The sequence below is a fragment of the Hyaena hyaena genome, unplaced genomic scaffold (genome assembly GCF_003009895.1).
Source record: "Hyaena hyaena isolate Hyena2069 unplaced genomic scaffold, ASM300989v1 scaffold_1178, whole genome shotgun sequence".
Taxonomy (NCBI): domain Eukaryota; kingdom Metazoa; phylum Chordata; class Mammalia; order Carnivora; family Hyaenidae; genus Hyaena; species Hyaena hyaena.
This window is the reverse complement of record NW_024081806.1, coordinates 166297-178368: the sequence shown is the minus strand read 5'-3', so window position 1 is coordinate 178368 and position 12072 is coordinate 166297. Positions and strand designations below refer to the sequence as shown.

At 46.1% G+C, this 12072-nt stretch overlaps 1 protein-coding gene across 6 annotated transcripts in view; it reads left to right on the top strand.

The window, feature by feature from the left end:
- The window catches only part of BRCC3 (BRCA1/BRCA2-containing complex subunit 3), a 56247-nt gene extending 47477 nt beyond the window's left edge, over positions 1–8770 (top strand). For 4 of the 6 annotated variants that reach the window (XM_039222683.1, XM_039222684.1, XM_039222681.1 and 1 more), the window contains 4 exons: positions 2824–2955; positions 3238–3281; positions 5940–6108; positions 7249–7336. In XM_039222683.1, coding sequence (XP_039078614.1) covers positions 2824–2955; positions 3238–3281; positions 5940–6091 — 328 coding nt within the window. In that variant the 3' untranslated portion in view covers positions 6092–6108; positions 7249–7336. The other 2 variants (XM_039222682.1, XM_039222686.1) reach the window with 2 other exon arrangements.
- The last annotated feature ends 3302 nt before the right edge of the window (positions 8771–12072 follow it).

The window sequence follows — 12072 nt, the reverse complement described above, 5'->3', positions numbered from 1 at the left end:
TTTGCCACTGTGCCCCTGATGCTCCGTAAGTAGTGGAACACCCCTTCAGTGGCAGACTTCCACACTAGTACTTTAGTGCCTATGTTCTGACCTGTGAGCTCTAGCAAACTCTAGAGCTTCTTTGTCAGAAACTTGGGTTGGTTGGTTTTAGCTTTTCAGTTGAAGCGTAATGCATACAGAAGAGTGCACTAATTTTAATGTCCGTAAGTCTCCACAAGGTGAAGACACGCGCGTCCACAGCGAGGATCAGTTGCAAGAATTTTCACAAAGTAAATGTTCCCATGAAGTCGCAACACATATCAATAGATGCTGTTTTATTTGGACTAGTTCTTCTAGTTGTTCTCAACAGGAATAGTCTTAACCATCTACAGTTGGCCCTTAAACCACAGAAGGGTTGGGGTGCCGACCCCCTGGGCGGTAAGAAACCTGCACGGAACTTGCGACTGTCAACAAACTTAACTAATAGCTTCCTATTGACCAGAAGCCTTAGTGCAGTAACATAAACTACTAATTAACACAAGTTTTGTATGGTATATGGATTGTATCCTGTAAGCTACAGAAGAGAGAATGTTATTGAGAAAATCCTAAGGAAGAGAAAATACAGTCAGAGTCCCGCACGGTACAAAATCCACTTCCTGTGCGGCTCGGACCCCAGCTGCTCCAGGCCCACCTGCAGTTCAGTGGCAGAAGCAGGGTCTCTGTCCTAAGCTTTGCATCTCCACCCACACGGGTCGTGGGCTTGCAGTTTTGAGTGCACTGGCAGAGGCTCCAGCTCTTTCCGGGAGGAGTTTATGAAAATGTGAGTCCAGTCCCAGTGGGCCACTGGAACCGTTTCTGCTCATGGTCCTGACAGACTCAGCAGGAAACCCTATTACGTAGCCTTACAGCAGCTACGTAATAGCTGGAGACTGACTTCTTCCAGGTTTTTGGAATCACCAGTAGTAACAGTCGCCGTGGGGCGCCTGGGTGGCTCAGTTGGTTAACTGTCCAACTCTTGATTTTGGTTCAGGTCATGATCTCATGGTTTATGAGTTCAAGCCTCGTGTCGGGCTGACAGTGTGGAGGCTGCTTGGGATTCTCTCAGTCCCTCTCTCTCTGCCCCTCCCCTGCTTGTGCTCTTTCTCTGTCTTTCTCAAAATAAATAAAGGGGTACCTGGTGGCTCAGTTGGTTAAGTATCCAACTTCAGCTCAGGTCATGATCTTCCAGTCTGTGGGTTCGAGCCCCGCGTCTGGCTCAGTGCTGACAGCTCAGAGCCTGGAGCCTGCTTTGGATTCTCTGTCTCTCGCTCGCTCTCTCTCTGCCCCTCTCCAGTTTACACTGTTTCTCTCTCTCTCTCTCTTTCAGGAAAGAAACATTAAAATAAATAAATAAGTAAATAAATATTTATAAAAAATAATAACAGTCACTGTGTCTTCCTGCAAAGAGCCTTCTACACACCAAAAGCAGCTAGGGCATACTTTCATGAATTTCTCCCTGACTACTTGGATGTGAGGAGGGGTGCTTGTAATTCCCCGTTATTTGTGTCCTACATATGTCGCGGTATAGAGCCCAGACACATTCTGCAGGGTGGGAAAGAGAGAGAGGAAGCTACATCTTATGCTGCTGCTCTGCCATGTGCCAGTGAGGCCCCACAGTGCCAGTGGCCCTCAACCCGGATGTTCCACTGAACCCCCCATTAGGTGGAATTTAGTTTGTATTTGGGGTGAGAAGTGGGTTAGAGGTAGATAGGTTGGCCTCAGTAACAAGCATGTTTGTTTCTCCCACTCTAGCATGAAAATACAAGTATTCGTGAATTTCTTACCTATTTCCCTCCCAGGGGAGAGAACGGGAAGTGAGGGCCACTGGTGAACACGGAGGTAGAACGAATGAGGATTTATAGGAGTAATCTCATCTACATCATGAATCTGATGAATCATTGAAGAGTCCGCAGTTACTCTTCCCCAGGCTTCGCGATCAATGTGTTCAACACCACTAGCACCTTCTCAACCCAAAACTGTGTTAATTAGCTCTTCCCCTTTTCCCCTTGTCTGGGGAGTAAGCATAATCTTGTGCTCTCGAGTCTTCAGATTTTGTAGGAGAGTAGAGAATATTGACTCTGCAAATGTGCTTCTAATTTACTCTCCAGATGAGCTCAGTTTGAACCTCAGTCCACTTTGAAGTTGAGCTACTAAATGAATGACAGGAATGTCTAATCTCTGAGTCCAGCGTATCCCCAAATTTCTATTAGGACTATAGAAAACTTCTGATTATGACAATTCAGCATTAAAAACTCACCCCCTTGTTATATATCCAAAGAAAATAAAATATGAATCTCAAAATGATATCTGCACTCCCATAGTCATTGAAATATTACTCACAATAGTGCAGATACAGAAGCAACCTTAAGGTCTGTCAGTGGATGGATTGAAATAAATAAAAATAGTCAAACTCATTGAAGCGGAGAGTAGAATGGCGGCCGCCATGGCAAGAGCGTTGCAGGGGAAAATGAGGACATGTCTGTCAAAGGGATCAGAGTTTCAGGACGATGCGTTCTGGAGATCGAAGGCACGACGTGGTGAGTACAGTTAACAATACTGTGTTGTATACTCAATGTTTTCTAAGAAGGTAGATCTTACGCATTCTTACCACGGACACACAAAAAGAATGGTAACTACGTGAGGTGATGGATATGCTAATTAGCTTGAGTGCGGTGATCATTTTACTCAAAATATCAATGTCTAAATATCGGTTCCTATACCTTAAGTGTATATAATTCCTTTTTTGTCAATTACACCAGAATAAAGCTGGAAACATAAAACTGACCTGAACTGACTGCCCTGCAGGTATGAGAGGATTGAAATCCCAATCCATATCGTGCCTCATGTAACCATCGGGAAAGTGTGCCTTGAATCAGCGGTCGAGCTGCCCAAGATCCTGTGTCAGGAGGAGCAGGACGCATATAGGAGGATCCACAGGTAGAGGCCTCCTTCCTCTCTCGTCTTTCTCCTCAAGGCCTGGTCCCTCTTCTCTCCTCGGGCCCCCCTTTCTTCCCCCTCTCTGGACATGGCATGTTAACACTCTGTTTAACATTCATTGCTCTCCTGCTGTACTCTGCATCCTTCAAGGCCAATGACACAGTCATCCAACCCAACTGGCAAAGGCCTAGGGCAGTGTATCACTTGGTATATAGTCCCTGACCATTTTGTTTTCCCTTCACTGCTGCTTTGCTACTGACCTAAACCGTTTGTTCCCTCTAGCCTTACGCATCTGGATTCAGTAACCAAGATCCATAATGGCTCAGGTAAGACTTTCTTTTTTAGACTGTAGGCCGCGGTCCCTAATTACTCCGCTGACAGAAACAAATTTAGTACAAGTGCTTGAAGTGATAGGTACAAGTTCTCCTTGAATGTCCTTTTCCAGGAGCTTTGCCATTCCTTAGGTCTACTCCCAGCTTTTCTTTAGGACCCTGTGGCCCCTTTACTGTGTACGCTGCGTAGCCTAAGGCTACAGAAAAGACTGGGCCGAGCTTCCTCAGTGGCGTGCTGCCCCTGCCGTGGCTGATTTCAAACAACTAATGTGGCCTCAGCCACCTTGCAGACTTCCTGAAATTTCAACAGCTGGCTCTCATGAGCTGATCTAAACTGGTTCCGGCACACCACTACCAGTCTATTATGGGGGGGGGGGGTGAAAGAGGCGGATAGACAGATAAAAGGGAGGATATGAAAGAGGAAATCTTTTCATGTCAGCAAACAGGGAAGGAATCCTACACAAGGCCAAGGATCAGAAACTCAGTACAACATACGCACTAAATTGCTTTTCTCTAGCACACGCACCCACCCTCCCGTCCCTCATCTTTGCATAACCCTGGCTCCCAGGCCCTTCTCCGTAGTCTTCCCCGGTGACTGCCAAAGTCACCAGTGAGGAAGCAGGTGAGGCTTTCACGTGTTATAGGCCACCACTTTGAGAGGCAAAGAAGAGATGGCTTGGCATTTCTGTCCCATCGTTTCTATCCGGAGGTAAAACATGGCAGAGTTAAAGGTTGGTAATATAAGATCTGTAGCCACAGAAATTTAAAACGTATAAAAAATGAGCAATTAAATCAGTAGAACTGAATAGAGCCCAGAAATGAGCCCATGTGTATATAAAAATTTATATTGAAGAAATATATTACTTCAAACCAGTAAGAAAGGATGGATTATTCACTAGTGTTGGGACAGTTCATTTGTTTGTTAGTTTATTCGGGAAACATCTGAGGGCCTGCTCTCAGCTAGGCACTGCTCTAGCCTCGGGGGTTCGGTGACAAATGAAAGAGACATTCTTTTTTTTAAGTTTTGTTTAATGTTTATTCTTGAGAGAGAGACAGAGACAAAGACAGCGACAGAGCATGAGTGGGGAAGGGGCAGAGAGAGAGGGAGACACAGAATCCGAAGAAGGCTGCAGGCTCTGAGCTGTCACCACAGGTTGATGTAGGGCTCGAACTCACGAATTACGAGATAATGACTTGAGCCGAAGCGAATGCTTAACTGACTGAGCCACCCAGGTGCCCCTGTTGCTACTTTTTTTTTTTTTTTTAATGTTTTATTTATTTCTAGGAGAGAGAGAGACAGCGTGAGCAGGGGAGGGTCAGAGAGAGAGGGAGTCACAGACTGAAACAGGCTCCAGGCTCCGAGCCGGCAGTCAGCACAGAGCCCGACGCGGGGCTCAAACCCGCGAACCGCGAGATCACGACCGAAGCGAAAGTCGGACGCTTAACCGACTGAGCCACCCAGGCGCCCCATTACTTTTTTATTGTCTATTATTTACTTTTGAGAGAGAGAGACAGACAGAGTAGGGGGAGGCGGAGTGAGAGAGGGGAAGAGAGAGAATTCGAAGCAGGCCCAGCACTATCAACACAGAGCCCAATGTGGGGCTCGATCTCACAAACCGTGAGATCATGACCTGAGCTGAAGTCAAGAGTCAGGCACTTAGCTGACTGAGCCACCTCAGGGTGGCCCGCCGAAAGCAATGGAAAGGGATGTTAGTCACAGTCTTTATCATAGCAAACAACTGGATGCCACTGAAATGTCCATGCGCAGAAGACTTCTGAATATTGTGCAGCCCTCGAGAAGGCAAGCCACATCTTTACTGACCAGAAAGATGTCATTGTTGGGTGGCAGAATATAACATCCCAAATCCTGTGGCTTGTATTCAAAGCATACGTACAGAGGCACACACATACACGCGTATCCACATACGTATTGTCTGGGAAGACACACCACACAGTCTTACGCTGGTCATTTTCAAGAAGTCCTGTGTAATGCAGGAGAGAAAGATGTTTCCATTAGGCAGAGTTTGTTTTACAAAGAGCACTACAGAATCTTGTCTCCATGTCAAGCCCAACCTGAAGGATGATAGCTCCCCTCCTCTTCGTCCGCTTTCCTCATTGGAAAAGAGTAGCTCTACACTGTACAGACTGCATGTTAGCTCGCTTGACAATAAATGATACTAAAAACATTAAAAAAAAAAAAAGAGTAGCTCTCAGGAGAGTTGAATTTATGTATTTATTTCTTGAATCGGCGGAACGTTTGAGCCATTCTCCTCCTGGGCCTGTGGAAAAAGCCGTTGCAGAAGGAGGCCACGTTGTAGCGCCCTCCGAGTCGGGGCCACTTGTCACTTGCACCGCGTGGAGGCCCGGGGCTGGGGAAGAGACCTGTGGTTCTTCGCCCTTCTCTGGGGGGGAGGGAAGAGCCGGTTTCTGCCCCCTGCACAGCCAGGCTCCCCTCCGCCCTCCGGATCCAGGCGCAGGCGGGAGGCCGCAGGAGAGGCGTCTTCCTCGCCGGCCTCTTCTCTCTCCCCCCATGGGCGGCGAGCCGCTGCCGTCTGCCAGGCCCACTTCCCCCTGCAGCTCCTCCTTTACGTGCTCCCGGCTGGGGGTTCCTCTTGGCACGTGTCCCCCATCTGTGCGTTTCTTCCGTTGAAGTGTTCACCAAGAACCTGTGCAGCCAGATGTCGGCAGTCAGCGGGCCTCTCCTGCAGTGGCTGGAGGACAGGCTGGAGCAAAACCAACAGCATTTGCAGGAGTTGCAGCACGAAAAGGAAGAGCTTTTGCGAGAACTATCTTCTCTGGAATAAAGTCGGAGACCGCCGGGGTAAACATTTTGTTTTCAGTTTGCATATCAGGCATGGTCTGAGACTTCACCCACCCCGTGTGTAGACAGACGGCTCCGCAGCCGCTCTTACAGCCCAGCGGATGGGCGCTCAGCATGCACTGAGCATGCGCTGTCTTCCTGAAGGTGTCGCGGGGGCTCCCTGAACCCTCTCCCTGTAACTGGCCTACGAAGTACGTATGAAGATGAGTTAAGGAGTAAAGGGTTTTTAAAGGCTATGGAAGGCCTGGACATCGTGTAATGAAATATCCAAGAAGTATATTTTAAATGTTTACTTTGTCCTCGTTTAACCCAAAAGTCTTTATTTTCATTTTTAGATCCAATCCCTAGAGGCAGAAGGGCATTTCATGTCTCAATCGTGTAGTCACGATGCTCCTGTTGGACTAGTAACTGCGCCCACTGTAGGTCGTGGGAGGAAGTGAGGGTGGCTCGTTAGCACCGTGCCTCCCCTGGCAGCCCTCAGCGAGAGCCGTATGTCTTATGTCTTCCTTCTTCGTCTCTGAAATATTAGGCATCCTGAGATACCTATCGAAGGTCGAATCTGTGGGTGCCCGTTCTAACCAAATAGATGAGTTCTAGCATATGTAAGTCTGAAGCACATCCCCACCGAACAGATCCTATTTACCTAGGAACTTCCATCATAATTTAAATATGGTTTTCCAGAAACACTTAGGACTTAGGGTGTAACAGAAATCATGTTTTAACAAGTTCTGTTGCATGATTCTTGCTGCGTATAACCACAGATGATAAGCGTGTCTTCAGCAAAGAGTTAAGCCTATTGTATACTTGAAATTAAAGCGGGAATTGGAGGAGGTGGGAAGAAAGAAATCAATCTCAACAATAGTGGCAAAGGGTTGGTTTTGTTTTTTGATTTTTCTTCTTGCTTCTCCCTAGATTAATGTTTTTCAGGTTTCAAGGTGTAGTCCACCTGCTCGTGAATCACTGGGAGGTCAAACTTCATCTCTGGGGGTGGAACCTAAAAAGCTCTGTGAGCTCCCTAGCTGATCCTAAGGCATACTGAAGTTTAAAAGCCACTACTGTAGCACATGAGTGTAAGTGCTGGTTTTTCCGTAATTTCTCACGGCCACAGTTCTGGTTTTTTTTTTTTTTCTTTCCCTCTAGGAAAAATGAAATTATCCAAGTACAAAATTAATGAAGCTAAATCAATTTTGAAGAAGTTGGAAGACTCACATTACCTGGCTTGCAGACTTACTATAAAGCTACAGTAATCAAGACAGTGTGCTAGATGCCCAACTGACTTCGACAAACGTGTAAAAGCAGTTCAATGGAGTAAGGATAGATAGTCTTTTCAGCAAAGGATGCTGGAGCGATTGATACCCATAGGCAAGAAAATGAACTTTGATCTAAGCTGCATACCTTAGACAGAAATTGATTCAAAAAACATCATGGATTTAGGTGAAAGATGTAAAACTATAAATCTTTTAGGGGGAAAAAAATCAGAGAAAAATCAGGAGGATCTTGCGCTAGGCAACGAGTTCTTGGCCTCCGCCGCAAAAGCACGGTCCTAAAAGGAAAGAACTGATATACTGGACTTGAAAATGAAATAACTTTGCTCTGTAAAAAATTTAGGAGGTGGAAATTATTGAGGGGAATTATTTGCAAATGAAACATCTGATCAGTCTGGACTATGTAAAATCAACAGTAAGCAACCGTCTGATTAGAAAGTGAGCAAGAGATATGAGTAGACATTTTACTAAAGAGGATACGTGGATGGCAGGTAAGCACATAAAGAGATCTTGAACTTCATTAGCCATCAGGGAATGCGAATTAAAACCACAATGAATTATGATTACATACTTATCAGAATGGCTCAAGAAGAAATAGTACAAATAGCAGCGGCTGTCGAGCACACAAACTGGATGTCGCATACAGCGCTTGCGGGAATGCCAAATGGCACAGCTTCTCTAGAAAAGAGGTTGGAAATTTCTTACAAAGTTAAACACACATGTATCACACAGCCCAGCAATTGCACTCCGGGACATTCATCCCCAAGAAGTGAGACCTGTGTTGGCATAAAAACTCATACACCAACATTCTTCGCAGCTTTGTTTGTAACGGCCAAAAACTGGAGACACCCAGCTGTCCCACAACCGAGTGAGTGGTTAGAGCGAACACCTGTACCGCGGATACTGCCCTGCAGTGAGGAAAAACAGGCGACTGCTTATCTACCCAACGTGGGCGGACCCCGAGGGTATCGCGATGAACGAAAAAGCCAGCCTCGAAGGTCACACGTGCTATGACTGCATTCTTGAAAGAGCAAAACTATAGAAATGACTAACAGATTAGTGTTTGGCAGGGTTGGGGGCTGGAGGAGGTATGAGATATGTGCGACTATAAAGGGATCAATGTAGGGATTTCCTTTGTGCCAATGAAATAATTCAATGAAAGAACTCGGTATCTTGACGATGGTGTTAAGTTATCTGTGCTAAAACTACATAGACCCACAAATGAGGGCAGGTAAAATCTGCTGAAACCCAACAAGGTCTGTAGTTTTGTTAGCAGTATTATACCATCGTCAATATGTTCATTTTGAAGTTGTACTAATCATGTAAGATCTTACCTCTGGAGGAAACTGGGTGAAGGGTACGTGGGACGCACTGTACTATTTTTGCAATTTCCTGTCAATCCATAATTATTACAAAATAAAAAGTTAGAAGTATTAAATAAGGAACTAGGATGAATGGTACTTAATTTATGAAATAAGATAGGAGTGATAAGAAAACCCAAGGGGAGTAACATGATTTGAATGTTTTCACAGGCCGAAGTCGAGCACATGTCCCTTTCCTTTACGGGGCTTCCCTTTTCTCACTTAGAAGGTTGGGGTAGACGACCAACAGCGTTCCTTGAGGCCAGTGTTCAGTCTTTAACAGTGTTCAGTGGCACGAGGGACAGTGATACAAAGACGGTGTGTCATTATTTTCCCACCTGTACTAATTGGGCTTACTTTCCACCAAATAGTGCATTCCCTTCGCCACCCCGTATGCTCTTCTGGTTAGTAGATACTCTATTTTCAATCACAGCCAAGATTCTGATGGGAACAATATGTACACTTGCTTCCTCTCTCTGTTTTCTCATCTTCCATTCATTCAACTCATCGTATTCTGACCTCTGCACCTATCACTACGTTCCGGCCACTCCTGCCAGAGTCACCCAGTGACCTCCACATAGTGAACGTCAGCAGATGCTTTCCATGCCCTTAGTGAGCCTGCCAGTCTTGACGCAGTTAGCTACTTCTCTTTGAAATCTACCTCTCGTGGCTTCTGCTTCTCTCTGCTTTTTCTCTCCTCTAGCTGTTCTTCTCAGATTCACTCATAGGCTTCTCTATTGTTGCTTACCTATACGGAGTTGACAGACAAACCCATGTCTCCATCCAGACCTCCGTGTGCACTCTAAATCTCCACTTCCACCTGCCTTAGATCTCCATTCCCACCTGCCTTCTACACATTTCCGCTGGATCTCTTAATATATCTAAATCTGGACTCCTGGCTTTCAATCTCAACCATATTCCTTTGTTCCCATTGTTGAACGGAACAACCATTTGCACAAATCAGAAGCTGAATAGACATCTTTTTTACAACGTGTCTTCATTTTTGAGAGAGAGAGAGAGAAAACGAGCAGGGGAGGGTCAGAGAGAGAGGGAGACACAGAATCCGAAGCAGGCTCCAGGCTCTGTGCTGTCACCACAGAGCCCGACACGGGGCTTGAACTCAGGAACTGTGAGATAATGACTTGAGCCGAAGTGGGACGCTCAACTGACTGAGCCACCCAGGCACCCTGGAATAGACATCTTTAACATCTCTCTATTGCCTCCTAAACTATTTACATTTATAGAATTATGGCAATTTGAATTCTTTTTCTAACCTGATTGTCTGAGTTGTCATCTGTAAGACAGGCATATGGGAGGAAAAGTAGCTGCGTGGACACGTCGCAGTGCCTGGTGGCTGAGGAAGCAGGGCTGGAGGTACTGCACAAAGGCCTTGGTGGGGGAAATCCAGTGAAAGTCATGGTGTGCAGGTGCCCTCAGGGTGAGGAGGCAGCCAGCCATCGGTCACATTAAATAAATAACTTGATTGTGCAAGTCGTGAGGCAAGCGGGAGCTGGGTTTCTCAGTGTCAGAAAAATAACTTACATGAAAAGAGGGAAGGGTAAAATGAACCTCATGAAATTAGATTGAAATTGGAAGTATTGGACCGCCTGGGTGGCCCAGCTGGTTGAGCATCTGACTCTTGATTTCAGCTCAGATCATGAGCCCAGGGTTGTGGGATCTAGGCCTGTGTCGGGCTCCGTGCTGAACATGGAGCCTGCTTGAGGTTCTCGCCCTCTGCCCCTCCCCCCCCCAAAATAGTAAAAAAAAAAGAAAAGAAATTGGAAGTATTAATATGAAATTTTTTCAAGGGAAAGAATTTATATACATAGAGATAGAGGTGTATGTGTGTATACATATACATGTGTGTATATATATATACACATACGTGTGTGTGTGTGTGTGTGTGTGTGTGTGTGTGTGTATACACATACACATTTCTTCACTCTGTCCATTAACAGGGATTAGAAGTGATATCCAGTGGCGCCTGGGTGGCTCAGTCGGTTAAGCATCCGACTTTGGCTCACGTCATGTTCTCACAGTTTGTGGGTTCGAGCCCCGCATCAGGCTCTGTGCTAACAGTTAGCTCAGAGCCTGGAACCTGATTCACATTCTGTGGCTCCCTCTCTCGGACCCTCCCCTGCTCACACTGTCCCTCTCTCTCAGAAATAAATAAAAAACATTTTTAAAAAATTATCTTAAAACAAGTGATATCCAGTATCTATGAACACATCTATCACCTAGATGTTGGTCCTCAAATACTGTCCTTCACTGAAGGTAAACAGGGACCCTTGGAAGAAATGGTTGCTTCCAGGGCTGAGTACTGTACTTTCCAGAGAAAGTACAAGATGTGCCCAGACCATCTTTTTTTTTTTTTTTTTACAAGTAGTTTATTGTCAAATTAGTTTCCACATAACACTCAGTGCTCATCCCCACAAGTGTCCTCCTCCATGCCCCTCCCCCCTCCCCCCCTCAGACCATCTTTTTGGACCATTTCAGTAGGCAAATTGGTCCAGCCTGAAGGGATCCCATTGGCCAAATCTGGAACAATTTGTGCATCGAAATAAAAGATGATAATCCTTTGAATAATATAATAATCTGAGTCCACACTGATAAAAATGAATAGATGAAGAAGGAAAGAAAGCTATTCCTTTAAGTAGAAGGTCAACTAATAAATGGAGAAGGAATGATGAAATTAGAAAATCATCCTTGGGTGATCATCACAGTAGTGGCTGATGGAGGTGGGAGTCATCGACGGACGCTAAGGCAGGCTGACGGGTGGTTTAACTGTCAAGGACATGAAAAATGGGGATAGCCAAGGAGTTTCCCTGGACAGAAAGACATTGAAGACACGATAACTAAGTACAGCATGTGTCCCTGTATTGGATTCTGGACCAGAAAGGAAAACGAAATTGTTGGGACAGTTGCAATATTTGAATGTGGTCTTTGGGTTGGATTGTCGCGTCGTGTTCCCTGCCTTGGGGGGGATACGTGTATGGGGTAACAGCTCTGTCATGGTGCCCTGGCACCTATATGGTCTCCACATATGCCACGTAGGCAAGGCTTGAACAAACAGCTAATCTGGGTCTTGGCAGAACATCTTGAGATCGTCCTGTTACATGAGAGGCTAGAGGCCTGTGAGAAACTTCGGGAGGCTGTCCTGAAACAGTTACTTTGTGCCTCCTCGGTTCAGATGAGGTATGAGGATACTCCCTGCCGCGCCGCTCTCCGCACAAATGCGTGGCCGCGGTCTGTGAGAGGTCCCTCGGCGGTGGGGTGGCTCACAGCTCACGCGGCCAGCCTTCCAGCCCCTTCCAGCCATCTGGGCACACGGGACGAAG